The sequence below is a fragment of the Tiliqua scincoides genome, chromosome 6 (assembly GCF_035046505.1).
Source record: "Tiliqua scincoides isolate rTilSci1 chromosome 6, rTilSci1.hap2, whole genome shotgun sequence".
Classification (NCBI taxonomy): Eukaryota; Metazoa; Chordata; class Lepidosauria; order Squamata; family Scincidae; genus Tiliqua; species Tiliqua scincoides.
The window spans coordinates 39522809-39540768 of record NC_089826.1 but is presented as its reverse complement, the minus strand read 5'-3'; the positions used below and the strand labels follow the sequence as shown (position 1 = coordinate 39540768).

At 44.7% G+C, this 17960-nt stretch overlaps 1 protein-coding gene across 1 annotated transcript in view; it reads left to right on the top strand.

Moving 5' to 3' along the window:
- Nucleotides 1–4966: 4966 nt before the first annotated feature.
- The window catches only part of RNF150 (ring finger protein 150), a 126144-nt gene continuing 113150 nt past the window's right edge, over nt 4967–17960 (top strand). The window contains exon 1 of the mRNA XM_066632558.1: nt 4967–6011. Within this exon, the coding sequence (XP_066488655.1) occupies nt 5549–6011 (463 nt within the window). The 5' untranslated portion in view covers nt 4967–5548. The remainder of the gene's footprint in view (nt 6012–17960) is intronic.

The window sequence follows — 17960 nt, the reverse complement described above, 5'->3', positions numbered from 1 at the left end:
CTTGGCACTAAACAAATAAGTTATTATAACTAAAAGCATAGTTTAAAAACAAAAAACCTGAGCCTGAAGAAAGACTCCTAAATGTGGCAAAAATACCTTAATAGGAAACATACATGATTTTCTAGAAGTGAAAGTTGCAGACCTAATCAAAGTTATCAGGAAGTAAGTCTCAGAACAAAAAGCTGAATAAGCATGTCTTTAAATCAAGCTGAGGGGTGTTAATTCAGCCACTGGTATGTTTTGTAGCCAGTGAATAATTAAATCAAAGATGGTTGAAAAAGACTGGATAGTCAGCAACAGGAGTAGCTCTCTCTAAACAGGCGATTGCTGCCAATTGGAGAGGATGTGGCTAGAGCTGGAAAGGGAGCTGTAGTTTTGGAATCAGGCCAGAGATTCTTGCAGGAGTTCTCTTTCAGCTGTGGGTAAGATTTGAGCAGCTGAGGGCCCAATCCTCACCCACTTTCCAGTGCTGATGCACTGGAACAAATGTTCCTTTACTTTATGAAGAGACCTCCTTGACTGTTGTTATTGATGTAACCTTTATTGGCATGTATATGTACATCATAGCAATATATGAATAAAATTCAATATTTATATAAAATCAGAAGATGGCTCCATGATCCATATTACATGGCACACACACAAAAAAGATCCAGTAATCAATAATGCCTGCACAAACCGATCTTGTACAGGGCTAAGTTTCCAGTCTCATTTCCCATGTACTTATGACTGTGGCGACAAAGCAAGATATATTAATGAGAGTTTATCCCTCCTCTGCTGACAAAAGTGCTCACAGCATGTCTGCCTCTGCCCATCCCTGGAAGTGCTATAGGATACACATAAGATGTTTCTGTCATTGAAACTTATGCAAAGGACAGAACAAGAAGATGTGTTCAAGTGACGCCACATGATTCAAATCACAGGGACAAAGCCTTGTGGAAAGAGGTATCCCCTTAAACCGGCCCTATAGAAGGGCTGAAGGCAGGGCAGTACGTCTTGCCAAAATGAAGGCTCTTCTTAACTATCGGTTATATATGTGGAAGCCTCTATGACTGCTCTCCTCCACATGATGGAGTGCATGCGCCATTGGCATGGCTGCTTCAGTGCTGGAAAGCTGGATAGGATTGCGCCTCGAGTGTTTTTCTTCATTGCTAATATAACAATGTAGTCATGTAGCTGTGATTACTTACAGCCCAATCCTATCCAATTTTCTAGTGCCAATGGGGCATGCACTGTATCTTGTGGAGGGGCAGCAATCACAGAGGCCTCCTTAAGGTATGGGAACATTTGTTCCCTTACATTGGGGCTGCATTGCAGCTGCACCGGTGCTGGAAAATTGGATAGGATTGGGCCCTTAGTTGTGAGGGAAAATACTTTGTACATGCTCTGACAGTGCCATCTTTAATATTATCTTATAAGTTTATTGCTATAGCAATATGTTTATGGCTTATTTTTATTATGATTGGAACACATATTCCAGAGCTGGGTCTGGGTATTCAGTACAGAGTCCTGACTGAAATTAAGTCCTGCCACTATTACTAGAGGCAGATGACAAGAAAAAGGAGGATGAAGCAAGCAGCATAGATCTTAATATTTATACTGCCACAAATACCCTGCAAGTGTAATGAGAAGCCTGACCGATTTGTTCCTGTATGTGCAACATTCACTTTGGAAGGAATTTTATGTGATGATGATGTGCCCATTCAGAAAAGGAAATGCATAAATAGGGGAAATACCTTTTCTTGGATAAAGCATTGTAAATGACCAATTTGGTTTTTTCTTTCTTTCTCTATTCGAGAGACATCTCTTCTTCAGGCTGGTGCATGATTATAATCTATTCTAGATTATTAAGCATGTTTGTATACAGCTTTTCAACAGGAGAGTTCACAAAACACTTTACGTAGTTGAATGAATGAAAACCTGTTCCCTGTCTTAAAAGGGTTCACAAACTTCAAAAGACACAAGGGAGGCACAAGCAAATGGCCTCTGTAGTAGATACTATCCTAGAATTGACCAGGGCAATTGTACTCAGGAGACCCATCCCTACAAAGACTTCTCTTTATCCTGTTAGCAAGATTGAGAAACATTCCAAGATTGAGAAACATTCCAAGTTAGATAGAAATTGTGTTGTGCTGCAACACTATTGTATGCGAATTCATCAATATCCCATCTGATCTACCAGCCCTGTTTGTACAACATGTAAGTCCTGTGTTACTAAAAGAGATTGAAGGTCACGTCTACTCCAGTGTTCTTTATCACACTGTGGCCAGCCAAATGCCTCTGGAAGTTCACAAGAAGGACACCAATTTACTGATGATAGCCTTCCCTATCAGCTTTTGCTGATGTCCTTGACAACGGCAACAATGTGGCTTCATGGAAACCTTTTTCTTCAACTGGGCTTCCTTTAGGAGCAAAATTTGGATTCACATAAGCTGCTTCTACCTAGAGGGATTGAAGGGAAGCAGGATCTCATTGCCATAACAGATTTGTATCTGTTCTTCTTGCTGTAGTAGATAAGACTCACCCTACACCTTATCTGTTCCTATGAGTTGTAACTCATACACAATACTTCATTGCTTTTGAAAAATCTAGTGTTTGAAACTTGTGTTTGAATCAACTGCAGCAGTTACGGTTTTATAACCTCCTACCTTTAGTCCCTGAGTGATAGCAAAGACAACATGCTGTGCACATAACAGATTTTATCCTTGGGTGCAAGAGTGTGCTCCCAAAAGGACGATTCACACAAACATCACTGGATGACTCACTATGGTGACTCACAGCTGAATGTGTGAAATGTCTCTATTGAAAGTGAATGTGTTGAAGGCAATTATAAACAATAGGAAAGTGTTGCTTGTGGCCTTTAATATGAGATTATTGTTCCAGGCCTGTAACTAATTATCTGAGTGCATTCACACCTGCTGTTTTTCATATGCTCTGCCCATGCTCTTCCAACCACACATCTTATTTCCAGATCTTATTTCCACATAATTCAACAGGTTAAACAGGTATTTCCACCTGTTAAACAGGTATGAAATGGATATAGTTCTATTGAACTCCTCCTCCTCCACTTAGGCTGCAATTCTATCTACACTTACCTGGGAGTAAGCCCCATTGACTCTAATGGGACTTATTTCTGAGTAGACATGCATAGGATTGGCTCTTAGTCTTATGTCAGTTTGTGCCAGACTGTTTCACTTTTCCTGGGGGAGGGAGAGAGAAAGAGGACTAAATCTGGTGTCTATGACTTGACCTCCCACTGACCACCTTTAAAAAATTGGGTACATTTTAGTGCGCAAGCAAAATCACACCAGATCCAAGGGCTCCGACAAACAGAGCCAGGAGATTTATCTTTTTGCAGCTTTCAATAAAATTTGAAACTGTGAACAGCAATCATGAGGCAATATTGAATGAAAGCTTGTATAAATGGTTTCTGAAACAGAGCAAAAAAGATAATGGGAAGGAAATTTGGACAGAATGGTGCAAAAATATACCCTTGGTGTTGCATTTATTCTGTTACCTAGTTAATACATGCTCGAGATGGTAGAGATGGTACATGGTAGAGATGGTAGTGAGGCGTGGTAGCTGAGTGGTTAAAGACACTGGACTGTCAGCTGGAAGGTCGGTGGCCCAGGAGCTCGAGACCCTGGTGCTTCGGAACAGGGTGAACTCCTGTCACTTGTCAGATCCTGCCAACCTAGCAGTTCGAAAGCATGTAAATAGAAGTAAATAGGTACCACTTCGGTACTAACAGTGTTTTGTGCGCTTCAGCTGGTCACATGACCATGGAAGATTTCTTCAGACAAAGCTGGCTCCTTTGGCTTGGAGATGAGCACCACCCCCTAGAGTCGGACACGACTGTGCAGGGCAAACCTTTACCTTACCGAAATGGTAGAACCCTGAAGCAAAAAAGCAGACAGTACCTCTTGGGATTACAGGTGGAACATTGTTTAATGTGAGGAAGCATTCAACTATGACAACAACAAAAACATATCACATTACAACTGACCCTGGCATGTCAGAGAGCACAGTTCTAGATCACCCTTCTCCATGCTACATTGGTTTTCTTATAGGGATGTGTTTATGTGAAGGAGCACTCCAAAGATTCAGCCTCTACCTGCAATCTAAAGTGATATAGTCCAGTGTAGCCTGTACCACTTCATATGGCCTGCCTATTGGAAGTACCACTGCAGTAACTGTCTATGATGACATTGCCAGTTACTTCCAGATTGGGAGGCCAGGCGCAACACGACACAACACCAGAAAGAGGTTCAGGGCAGATGGGAGAGCTGTTTCGAGCATGTGACAGGTGCATACTGGATCTCTGCCTGCCAGACTGAGGACCCATTCCTATCCAATTTTCCAGTACCAGTGCAGCTGTGCCAGTGGGGTGTGCGCTTCATCCTGTGGTGGGGAGGAAGTCACAGAGGCCTCCTCAAGGTATAGAAGCATTTGTTCCCTTACCTCAGGTCTTCATTATGGTGGCACTGGTGTGGGAAAGTTGGATAGGATTGGGCGCCGAGCCTCCTACTGCTGCTTATTGTGTTGCACTGCTGGTCTTGCGGCCAAGCGGTGGGGGTCTTGTGAGTACCACTGGGTACCACCTCAAGTACCACCAGTGGTACCAGCAGCATTGGCAGAGAAACACTGGTGTAGTCCATTCTCCCCCCTCATGAGCAGCCTGGCCTGGGAACTTTCCCTCAAGCCATAGGAAGGGCTCTTCCCTTGGCCCACCAGCTCCTCACAGGTCAGGACTGCACACCCAGGCCTTTCTTCCATCCGCCGGCAGGGGTCGTGGGTGCTCTTCCAAGCCCGAGCAGCCCCCTCAAGCTGAGCGGCCACAGCAGCAGGCGCGCTTGACATCACGCCTAAGCTCCTCCTGCGCACGACGACCCCCTCCCCTCCCCTCCCCTGCCGCCTGGCTTCCTCCAAGCCTTCAGTCCCTTTTCCCCCTCCCCCTCGCCCCAAACCACATCCCCACTGGCTGGGCAGCAGCTGGTCGGGCAGGGCGAGGGGAGGAATGGAGGAGGTCAGGAGCAGGCGAGCGCGCAGCCGTCCCAGCAGCAGGCACAGCCGGCAGCCGCCTCTTCGGCTTTCTTCCCCCGGCAGCCTCTTCCAGGCGCCCTGCTGGGACTGAGAGCCCCTTCGGGGAGTGCGCGCAGCAGCCAGCCCCGGCCGGAGAGGTCGCCTTGGCCGGAACCGAGAGCCCTTCTGGGCTGGGTGCGCGCAAGGCAGCCCGGCAGAGGTCGCCTTGGCCAGGCCAGGCCAGCCCCTTCCAGGCGCCCTGCTGGGACGGAGAGCCCTTCTGGGGAGTGCGCGCCAGCCCGGCGCTGCGTCAAGACGCAGGGAGGCGGCGAGGGGGCTGCCAAGAGTCCCGGTGCCCGCCCAGAGAGCGCGGGGGCTGCCATGCCGCCAAGGTGAGCGCCCAGCCGGCTGCCGCTGCCGCACCTGGGCGAGGGCTGCGTGTCCCCGGGCACATCCCCGCGCGCGCGCCCCCACATGCAGACAGGCGCGCGTCGGGGCGAGCGAGCAGCCGCGGGAGGAGGCGAAGATGGCCATGTCTGTGATCCAGGCGTGCCGCAGCCTGGCTCTCTCAACATGGCTGCTGTCCTTTTGTTTCGTGCATCTGCTGTGCCTGGACTTCACCGTGGCCGAGAAGGAGGAGTGGTACACGGCCCTGGTGAACATCACCTACCCGGACCCCGGCGGCGGCGGCGGCGAGCTGCGCAGCGAGAAGAGCGAGTGGGGCCGCTACGGGGACCGCTCGCCCAAGCACGACACCGGGGGCCAGGTGCTGATGACCCTGGCCGTGGCCGAGCGGCAAGCCTGCGACCCCAACGTCCGCTTCGGACCCGCGCCCGGGCCGGGCAAGAGCTGGGTCGCGCTCATCCCCAAGGGGAACTGCAGCCTGCAGGACAAGATCCGCCACGCCGCTGCCCAGAACGCCTCGGCCGTGGTCATCTACAACGCGGGCTCCGGCAACACCAACGAGACCAGCACCATGCCCTATGCAGGTGAGCCCCTCTCCTGCAGGCAGCAGCCCCCTCCAGGCTCCCAGAGTGGCTTATTAATAGCCGAGCCCTGGCCAGGGCTCATATCCGGAGATCCTGCTTGTGCTGGCTCAGGCTTCACTCCTGTCCACTCTTTCCTGGGAGTAAACCCCACTGACTAGAATGGGACATACTTCTGAGTAGGCATGCATAGGATTGGGCTCTCTGGTGCTTGGCTCAACAGGGAGTGAGTTTGGGATTTATTTCTCCTGCCTTTGGACCCCCCCCCCCCTTCGGCCTTCTTGAGTAGTGGTGTTGGGAAAGGGGGACACTGGGGTGTGTGTGTGGGGGTAGTGAAACTGATGGGCACATCTGGGCTCTGACCAATGAACTGCAACTCAATGACAATGGATGCAAGGATGCTTTGGAAGGCAAGCAGCAGGGAATGGAATGGGGGGAGAGGGGGACAGTTGCGGCTGGGACTCAGTGGACAGTAGTCATGTTCAAAGAACCCCTGTGGGGGGGAAGGGAAGATAAAGGGGGGCAAGGGAGACACAACTGATGGGGGAGCTCCTGCATGTTGCATTATAGTCAGTGGGGCTTGTTCCTAGATAAGTGTGGATAGGATTGCAGCCTGAGTGTCCAGAATGGAAGGGCAGTATGCCCAGTTGAACGACTCTGCTAGGGCATTCTTGAACTTGGCTTCACTCTCATTTTTTCCCCCAGTCAGCATTTTAGACTGTGTTCATTGCTTTCAATGATCCTTTAAATCCAGTTATCAAGATATGGGCTTGCTCCTGTGTCCATGTTCTGTTGTTGAGGTACTCATCACTTCTTACTGAATCACTTCTCCATCTGTGTCATTTGATTCCCTCACCCAAATGTAAATGGTTTTCCTCCTTCAGTTGCACTGATCCTTCCAAACCCTGCTGTAGAGGGCGCAGGTCAGAGCACTAAGCAGAAGTATGTCTTTTAGTAGGGTTTAAAAGTTTGGAAGTCTTGGACTTTGGAAGAAGCTGGCTTCTTCTGAGGTTTGTGATTTCTATGCAGTGATGATGTTGGAACTTGGAAGCAGACATTGCAGTTGTGGAGGAGCTATGTTGAGAATGGAAGTGCTCAGGATGGTCAGAATTTAATTAGATAAATTACTAGACAATTTCATCCAGGGAATGCGGGTCTTCTGTGATTTCTGTGGCATGGGTTATGACCTCATCTTGTGCAATAGACATCTGAGCAAGCATGGGTCCACTATGAAGACTCATTCTGGATTCTGTAGCCTTCAAAACACAGTATTTCGATGTTGTGTGATGGTGTCCCTGGTGCTGATCCAATTTTTTGTACAAGAGAAAACCATCCTGTATTAACACCAGTGCAAGAATAGGCTGTGTGATGAAAACATTGTGTTTTTACTTAATATAGCTCTTTGGAAAACAGTGACATTTTAAACAATTAAACATGACTTGTTGGTTATAGATGGGTTCTTTGACTGCCAAGGGCTACTTGATTTTTATTCAAAAAAGATTTTTCCATGGAGCGTCAAATGCCACGTACTGTTGCATGTACCTCACTAATCAGATCCAGCTGTTTCATGCCAATTTGCAGCAGGAGCATAAGCATGTTTGGTTTGAAGTAAATGCCACTGTTTCATGTGATCAGCTCATAAGAAAGTGTGTACAAGATTGCAGTTGTCCTCTTGGTCAGACTAGTAAGGACACTGGAACCAAACAAAAGGTATTTTAGTGACTTTCTGTATACGGAGGCTGTCCACACTCACCTGGGAGCAAACCCTATTGACTGACATGGGACTTACTTACTTCCTATACATGACTAGGCAAATATAGGATTTGGCAGTTAGTAACTGAGAATTAGGTCCCATTGAACTTAATGGGACTAATTTCCAAGTAGACATCCATGGAGTATCATTAACAGTGCAGAAAAAAGGACATTGCAATTTTGAACATTAACAGCATAGTTCATCTGCTGTTGTATAGATCCCCATAGACTTTGGGCAACTTTCTAACTGCAGTTTTCCTAGAAGAATAATTTATGTGTTTAAACACATAAAGATGGATTGGGGCAGCAACATATTGTGTTTTTAAACCATGCAAAATGCTTCAATGTGTTTTAATGACTTCTAGTGATCTTCTTGATCATCTTAGAACATATTTGTAAGTTCCATATGAACTCTTCAGAATAACACTTTCTGTTGTATGAGAGGATGAATGATGAGACTATAGTGTCTTGCTTGGTTTTTTCTTTTTCTCTTTAATATAGGGCAAACTGTTACACCAAATAAATTCATTTTTATTTTGGAACTTCTGGCTGACATTAAGAATGTATAGGCTAAAAATCCAGAATGAATGAAATATTTTTTTCAATCATCTCCTGTAGCCTATGTTTGTATAAAACAAACAAAAAGCCAACAGAACGTTTACACTCAATTGTATCACAAGTTAGTTATGTTTAAGCACTATTGAAGTCAATGAAACAAGCGAACTACCAGGTAAATGTGTGTGGGATTGTAGTCTTAGCCACTTTACTTTATCAATGTGCTCCTACTGCATTTCAGCTTTTGCATAAAGCTTTTGCTTTTTCTTGGAGGGAAAAAAATTAGAGATGTTGGTGTTCCTTTGTTAAAGGGTGACTTAAATGCAGTCCAGTATCTAAAAGCCACGTAACTTGCACAATTTATCAGAAACTGCAATGAATTAGTCAGCGGTGGACCTCCCCAGTCCTGTGTCTGGGGCAGAGATCCACGATGGTGCCCCCCCATGGGCTGTAACCATCCCCTGCGTGAAAATCCACCTCCCCACGCACCTCATGGTGCAATCTTGGCCTGCATCAGGGAAGCCTCTCTGAGGTTCCCCAACGCTATAAACTCTGCTTTCAGAAAACTGGAAGCACAGTTTCCGACCCTGTCAGGAGCGTCAGAGAGGCTTCCGCAGGATCTTAGAGGCTTGCGTCTGGGGCATTTGCCCTATCAGATCTAATGGTAGGTTCGCAACTGGAACTAATCAAAAGTCAAAGTATGGAGAAGCTTCTTGGCAGCTAGGTTGCAATTCTAAATACATTTACTAGGAAGTAAACCCCCTTGACACAATGGAACTTAATTTTGAAAAAGTATGCATAGGCTAAAGACTCAGGACAAAATTTGAAGACCCAATGCTGATTGTCAGCAGAGATCTGGAGCTTGATTTCCATCTGTCTTTATGTGTTGCAGACATATCCTAGAGAGCTGCTTAATTCAATTTTTTATTTAAAAAAATATTTTGTGAATTGCCTTTCCATATGGGGTGCATTTTCTACCATTTCTAGCACTGCTTCCTTTTGACCTTGCTGTGAAAATTCCCAGGACTGCATAGCTAGTTGTGACAGCGTAGTTCAGATATTTTTCATGTGGAAAGAATTACATTGGAATATTCCTCCAAACATGTTTTTTCTTTCTTCTGGAATATATGGATACTTCCTCAGACAAAAACAAGATGCAGTAATGAAAAACCTGCTGTGAATATAAAAAGTTGAGAAGGTAGGAGCAGAGAGCCTGTTTAATTAATACATAGCTCCACTCTATACTGTGCGGGCAGATTGGGGAGTGATGGTCTTTGCAGCCACAGAATGAGGTACTTGATACACTGAACTATGGAGGGGAGGAGCAGGTCATTTGAAAGGAACAGAGCATTAATAAAATGGAGCTGCTTCCATGTATCTCTCCCCCCTCCCCATTTTGGCAAAATCACAGTTCTGGGTTAGTTTTCATTTTGCATATAGCTTCTCAGGTCATGTCCTGAATCTAATAAGGTAGTAACTAGACTAGATGAGATAGGGAAGCTATGTGTATTTTTGTATGTGCCTATGCTTCATCACTTTTAAAGCAGTGGTGGCCAGTTTCCTTTTTACAAGAAGAGGTGTTTGGTGGGGAGCAAAATCTATTTGCTTTGCCCTTTGTCTCATCTTTTCTTCAAGCAACTTCCTCCGTCCTGAATATGTTTCCAGTAGTGGAATCAGGCTGGAGAGAAATAGCTTAAAGCTGCAAAATGCAGTGAGGCATTCTAGGGTAGTGTAGGACATCCCTTCTTCTTATTTGTTATATGAGAACAGAACAGGAGCATGTACAGATGCCCCATCACATTGGCTGTAAGGTTCCAGTTGTGGGAAGCTACCTAACACTGTGTCAGACCATTGGCCCATCTAGCTTAATGTTCTATTGCTGTGACGCTCCAGCTTATCAGACAGATGTGTTTCCTTGCCCTGCCTGTAGATGCCAGGGATTGAATCTGGGACCTTCTGCATGCATATTGCATGCTCTGCCATTGTGCTGCAGCCACAGTCTAGACCAGGGGTGTCCAAACTTTTTGGCAGGAGGGCCACATCATGTCCCTGACATTGTGTGGGGGGTCGGGAAAAAGAATTAATTTACATTTCAAATTTGAATAAATTTACATAAATGAATATATTAGAGATGGAAACTATATGAATGAATGAAGGCCCAAGGCCCATAAAAGGCCTTACACAAAGCAAGGCCAGACTTTGCTTCATTGCTGCTGCTGCATCACAGACATGAAACAGCAAGCAGTGGAGAGAGCCTTCATCCCACAGCTCATGCAAGAGATCAAATAGTCGCCTTCACACTGAGAGCAGTTGCATCAGGCCAGCACAGGCTCCAGCAAGTCTTTGGAGGGCCAGAGGCTTGTTGGAGACTGGGGGGCTCCCCGTGGGCCAGACTGGGAGTCTTCGAGGGCTGCAAGCGGCCCCAGGGCCGCAGTATGGGCACCCCGGGTCTAGACTTTCAACCTAGCACCAGAGTGTTTGAAATCGTTGAGCCTCTAAATTGTTTTAAAAACTAAAAACTGAGTTTTCTGCTCTCAAAAGTGGGAAAAAACAGTGTGAATCATCTGGTGCTTTTAATTAAAAAAAAAAAGACTTATGGTTCCATTCTCTTTCCCTGTTATAGCCATGAAAACAAGACCTATTCTGCATTGACAAGTAAGGGAAGCAAAGAAGAGCCCTTCTTATTCTGTTGACAAATGAAGGAGAGCAGGCAGGACTTTGCCAATTGCTCTTTTTTGTCAAGTATGGTTTGGCTGTTGTTGACTAGAATCTTTGAAATTTAAGAAGTTAGCAAGATTACTTCTGACAGCTCTTTGCACGTATACTGGTCAAAGCAGAAATGGTGTACTTTCAGGTACATCCTAGCCTTAGTCTTGTGATTCATACTTTTATCAAATAGTTCTCAAGTAAGGGGAAAGGATGGTGTGGTGACTCCAGTAGGTGTGATATGAGAGACATTCAGAAATTAAAAAGAAATGTATTGCTCAAAGTGGATTGTTCTTTTCTCCAAATTCTATTCTCCCACTATCTTACACCATTTAATGAATTTGTTCTAGCTGCAAGGAAATACGTATATAGTTTTCTTTTTTTGCAGTCTTTCTGCATTTGTTTGAGCTATGGGTTTCTAGCCAATCAGATTTCACATTTGACACCATAAAGCAAAAAGTGTTGTTTTCTCAGTTACATCTCGCTTCCATATTTCTGTGCATGTGCTTATGACTGGTTTTCTGACTTATGGTGTCCACCTCCCTTTTGTGCTTATGCATAAAACCTTTCCTGGTTTTGTTTGGCTTAGAAAATGTATACTTTTGAAAGACTTTATATTTTGGATGACAAGTAACCCTCTACTCATTAACCAAAAGAGATTGAAGGGTTAGCAGGACTTGCAGGTGGAGAACTAGTGACAGTGTGATAACGAAAATCACTCCATCTCCAGCAAAGATTGTTTGGTAATTCACAGCCCAATCCTGAACTGCCCAGCACCCAGGGCTGCAGTGATGCCAAAATGGCTGCCACTGCATCCTATGGATGCCAGGCAGCTGCTGGCGGCTCCTGACGTCTCCTCGGGAGAAGGGGACACTAATCTTCTTCCCCTGGGTAAGGTAAGAAGCCCCGCAATGGGGCTGTCTAATTCTCTGCAGGCTGTTAACTAGCACGGAGTAAAGCAGGCTCATGTCAGACTGGGAGGCCTGACATGGGGCTATGGATTCAGCAGAGCAGAGTTCATCAGTCCTATCCCCCTCCCCCACCATGCCTTCCCTGTGCCCTCACCCTACCCCGCTCTGGAACACCTCCTGCCCCAACCTACCATTCCACTGCCTGGTGCTCGCATGGAGTGCTGGGCAGTGTCCAGTCGGCCTCCGACCGGTGCTGGCCCAGCACAGGCTCACACTGGGCCAGTTCCAGCACTGCCTCAGGCATACCTTATGGCACATTTGTGACAGTGCTCTCCGGTAGTGGGCCAGTGGGAGCCTGTCAGGATCGGGCTCTCACTCATTTTTGACATTGTTAACCAGACAAAAAGGCTGTCCATTGCTGTTTCCTTGTCTGTCAGTACTACCTGGTAGGCACAGAAAGGAAGAAAGCCTCCTGCTGTTTGTAGCACTGATGAGAAGTCCTTCCTTACATCCACTTTTTGTGTGTTTCAAATGTGCACCATGTGATATGTAGTGGGTGCAATGTCTGGCATCTGTTCACTGAAAGGATAAGTGTTTTTATGAGTGGTATTGGGATCACTTTCTTAATGGTGATTGTGATTGTCAAATGCTACTCTTGTGTTGGTGAGAAAACCTGGTTTTTTTATGCTCAGGTTTTTTCTTTAGTCTTTGGAAGCAACAGTGCTTCTGTTTTGTGAGTTCTCAAGAAGTCAATATAGACTTATTTTACTAGATCAAGATAACATGCTGAGATACTGCCAACCCTTTAACAAAGGTAAGCATTTTGTCCTGCTCCTAGCTCCACATGTTCATATCTTCAGTCACTAAGGTTTGTGTCATCTGGTGCAGGAGGCCAGTGCATCACCCCTATGATAGACCTCTTCCCATGCAGTGGCTGGGGCAATGCCCTGATCAGTGGGTGTGGTGATATACCATTGCCCCACCCTGCTGGTGTTTTGGCTATAACTTTTGGTAGTATAGAAATATAAAGTATATAAAAAGTATATAACTTTTTGGTAGTATAGAAATATTTCAACACGGTTTGTTTCATTGCATTATGCATGAAATTACACATCGATTGATATATAACATGATGGTATTATTTGAAAATGCTAAGATTTTAAAAATTTTGACCAGCAGTGGTGTCACGCCCCGCGTGCACATCACCATGTGCAGCTCGCACCCTCCTAGTGACGCCACTGCATATCTTACCAAGCTTTGAAAGGGTGTACAGAAAGAAAAATTGGGATTCTGATACATTGGCCCAGTTAAAGCATAACTCTGAACTGTGGTTTAGTGCAGTGGTTCCCAAATTTACCTGGGTCATAATGTCCCTGCAGCCTCTTCTTCCTGGCTCAGCTGGGCACTACCATCTTGGATCTTGTGAAGTCTTGCAAGATACAAAGTTGCCGGAACCCGAATCTAGTGAGATTTCATGAGATTCACAAACAGGTAGGAGGGGCCAGCAGGGACATTGCATACCATCCCTGTGTGCCGCAATGCCCTAAGGCAGAGGATTCCAAACTGGGGGTATTGTGAAGCCCTGTCTCTACCCCCTTAAGGGATGGAGTGACAGTGAAGGCAGTAATATGATCACCATGATTGCACCATGATTGCATGATTGGACAAAAGGGTTGTTTTAATTTTTTTAACTTACCTTTGCAGGGCACTTATCTTTGCAGGGCTCCCCACACTGTAAATAGTGAAAAATGGCCACTTCCGATTTTGAGGCGATCATGTCACTGCCTTTGCCTCTCCCCTGCAAGCACTTATGGCAATTCCCACACTCCCACGGAGTTTGGAAACCACCTCCCTAAGATGTTGCAATGCACGCTTTGGGAACCCCTGGTTTAGTGCTTTGTGAATGGGCTTTCACTTTCACTGTAATGTAATTCTGCCTTGCATATGGAAGCTGCAGTTAACTAATTAGAGCAGCGATTTTCAGCCACTGTGCTGCAGCACATTGGTGTGCTGCGAATGGTTCGCAGGTATGCCACAGGAGTTTGAAGACAGTCATTTATTTGTAGGGCCGTTGGAGGTGTGAGTCTTCCACTCAAGAATGGTGTGCCTTCTCAATTGTAAAAAAACAAAAACAAAAACTGAATGTGTGCCTTGACTTTTTTAGCACCTTCTCAATGTGCTGTGCAATGAAGAAGGTTGAAAATAATTGAATTAGAGTTAGATAGAACATCAAAGCAGATGAAGCTATGGTTTGATATTCTGGCTTGCTCTTACTCTTAGTAGTTGCCAAACGGCAGTTCTCAGAGCTTTCAGTATATAATGCAAAACCTCTTTGGAGTGAAAGCTAAAGCTTTTACTCTTCTCTCATTCATGAAAGAGCTGGAGAGTGCATGAGCCCACTGGTCCCTTAGACCTGTTCATTCCTAAATGGGGCTATTGTGTATAGGGGAATAGTTATGTTTTAGTGTTTACTACTGATAATGTTTAGAGGAAGGTCATGCTTTGTTACCGCAGATGCTGAGTGTGGGTGGGTTTATATGCCCCCATGGGGTTACACCTCCTTCTGATTTTGTTTTAGTCACATTCCTGTAAACATGCTCTGGTGTGGTCCTCATGCAAACTGCTGGTTTAGTTTTCAGTGGGTGAAATTTACGTAGTTGTATTTTGATTTCATCATGTAGGGGGCATATTTGAAAAACAAAAAACAGATGAATTACAGTGACATATTTCTTGTGGTGGAATTTTCCTGTAAAAAAAGGTTTGTATAAACCCTCCATCTCTCTGAATGTGTACATTAGCAAGAACATGGAATTATGAAATGATAGGGTTGGGTAAAATTTCTAGCATCTTCAAGTTTAGGCTCTCCTTGGCTTTTTTGACAAGTCTCATTAAACTGAAACCTTCGTTTGACAGATGTTTCCCCAAGCTCTCCATAAAAACCAAGATAAAGGAAGTCTTTGGAATTTTCAACCCTAATAGAAGGGTCTTTTAAAATACTATATTTTGAGGAAAACAAATGAAATGCATTAAATCCCACAACATGCCTAAGCAAAGTTAAAAATATTTAGAGCTTGGGTTTTAATTCTAACTTGCCTTATTCTGTGGTAGCTTTTACAGCCCACATAGAGTTTGGCATTGCAGTGGCATCACCCACAATCATGGTGTGTTTTGCCTGTAAACAATCATATATAGACATAATTGTGAATGCTGTACATACAGGTGATTAAACTGTATTCTTTAGGGCTGCACCACATGCACTTGCCAGTGTGTGCAATACAGCCCTGGCATACATATGCTTTCCTGGCATACGTGCACTTTTATGTATGTTTTTCAAGGCCTGTGCAAACTGAAAGGTGGTAGTTGCAAGTCAGCATCTTTTCCATACATTTTTCTTTGCTTGACGTCAGCCTTAGATGTTTTCCCCAACCATCCACAACAAGTTAAGACTGCTTTCTGGCCTAAGCAGGCAGCAATATATATGTTAATGATGTCTACTAACTGCACAAAGGATAGATTAGAAAATGTTTATTTATTATAAATGTTTTAAATCCCACTTTTCCAAAAATGTACTCCAAGTGGGTTACAGTACAGATTTCTAAAAATATCAATTCCAGTATACAATACTGTACATAGCATAAATACTAACCCAAAGGAAGTACTAATCTGCATGTTATCAAAAATATTGAATGTCTTGATAAAAAGACCATCTGTGTAAATTACGTTACACATATTTTCACAAAATGTTTAAAGTTGCAATGGCGTCAATCTTTCACTATTTATAGAATGTGTACTGCCTTTATCTGAGCAACATATTGCATAACAGTGTGCCAGCATGAAGTAAAACATGGTTAGAGACGCATCATATCCAGCTGAAATTTGAACAGTGGCATATGTGATAGTATTGTATCCTGTGCCCCCAACCCTCAGGCAGGACTCATATTCATATTAATCTTTGATACGGTGCTATTGATTTGCACTCTATATATGTATTGGCAACAAAGGGAATTGGAGCCTAATCCTATGCATGTCTACTCAGAAGTAAGTCCAATTATAGTCAATAGGACTTACTCCCAGGTAATTGTGGATAGGATTGCAGCCTCAGCCAGGTCAAGCTGTTCATGAACTCTTGCAGCACTTTAATTTAAGGACAATTCTTCGGAGAAGCAAGCAGACGTAGAATTATGCTATGCTATGAGAGGACTGAATCTGGACCCTAAAGCATTAACAAACTCATTCACAAACTGGATGCCCTTTGTTTCTAACCATTCTTCATTTCCTGGCATTTCCATCCCTCATCAATGGCTGTTTCCAATTTAAAAACAAAGAGAACTCAGAGGTAGAGGCTGAGCAAATGCTTTGCATACATAAACTCTAGGTCCAATCCCTGGCATCTTCAGGTGAATTTTTTTTTTTTAATTTTATGCTCCGCATTTTTTTCCAACAAGGGTTCTCAAAACAAATTACAACAACAGAAAATTAAAACAATGACTACAAATAAAAATAATGTACAACAATGCCATTGTACAAATCGATGGTAAGGCCACACCTGGAGTATTGTGTCCAGTTCTGGTCGCCACGTCTCAAAAAGGACATAGTGGAAATGGAAAAGGTGCAAAAGAGAGCGACTAAGATGATTACTGGGCTGGGGCACCTTCCTTATGAGGAAAGGCTACGGTGTTTGGGCCTCTTCAACCTGGAAAAGAGGTGCCTGAGGGGGGACATGATTGAGAAATACAAAATTATGCATGGGAAGGATAAAGTGGATAGAGAGATGCTCTTTACACTCTCACATAACACCAGGGGACATCCACTAAAATTGAGTGTTGGGAGAATTGGGACAGACAAAAGAAAATATTTCTTTACTCAGTGTGTGGTTGGTCTGTGGAACTCCTTGCCACAGGATGTGGTGATGGTGTCTGGCCTGGACGCCTTTAAAAGGGGATTGGACAAGTTTCTGGAGGAAAAATCCATTACGGGTTACAAGCCATGATGCATATGTGCAACCTCCTGATTTTAGAAATGGGCTATGTCAGAATGCCAGATGCAAGGGAGGGCACCAGGATGCAGGTCTCTTGTTATCTGGTGTGCTTCCCGGGGCATTTGGTGGGGCCTCTGTGAGATACAGGAAGCTGGACTAGATGGGCCTGTGGCCTGATCCAGTGGGGCTGTTCTTATATTCTTAATAGCAGAAACACTTAAAGCAAAACACTTTAATCAGAGTCAAACTGGAAGAGGCAACAACTGCATTGAGAGAGCCCAGGTAAAGCTTGCTGAAAAAGCCACATTTTTAGTTTTTGGCAAAAAAAAAAAATTCTGCAGGGAAGCAGTGAGGCACACAGTAAGTGACAGGAAGTTCCAGAGGGTGGGGGACATCACTGAGAACACTGTCTCACACATCACCATTTGCCTACCATCAGAAGTCTGCAGGGCTACACAAAATAGCCTTCTCGAGATAGCAGAGTTGGAAAATACCCCTCTCAGAGAAACCAGAGAGCCACTGCTAATTAGAATAGACGCTGGGGAGTTGTACCAATTGTCTGGTACAGGCATCTTCATATGTTTGTAAACCAGAAAATTTATTTCCACTTGTCTTTGTCTAAGGCTCTGAAAAGCTGTGTGATCAGTCTATCAAAGTGATAAACATTGGTATCTGTATTGCCAGTTCATATATTGCTTTTGAAATTTGATTTCTTTCCCTGTCACTGCTTGATGCAAATGTCCAAGGAGTAATCATATCAAACCGGGTAGATGGGACTCATCAGCCTGGGAAGGCAGCTCATCTGAGAGAAGGAAAACTCTGATCCCAAACCTCCACTGCCTTGTGGCTACATCCAGTTATGGAAAAGGCTTCAGGAGTCAACCTCGAGGCAAAATCCGGAGCCGGAGTCCCTGAGGCAGTTCATGTCTGAACACAGTCACGTTCTGGCAACTCCTGCAACGCCGCTGGAACCAACCGTATTGGCCTCTGCCATTGGACCATTTCAGCGACGTGGAGAGGGGGGATTTGCTGCATGGGTAACAGCCTATC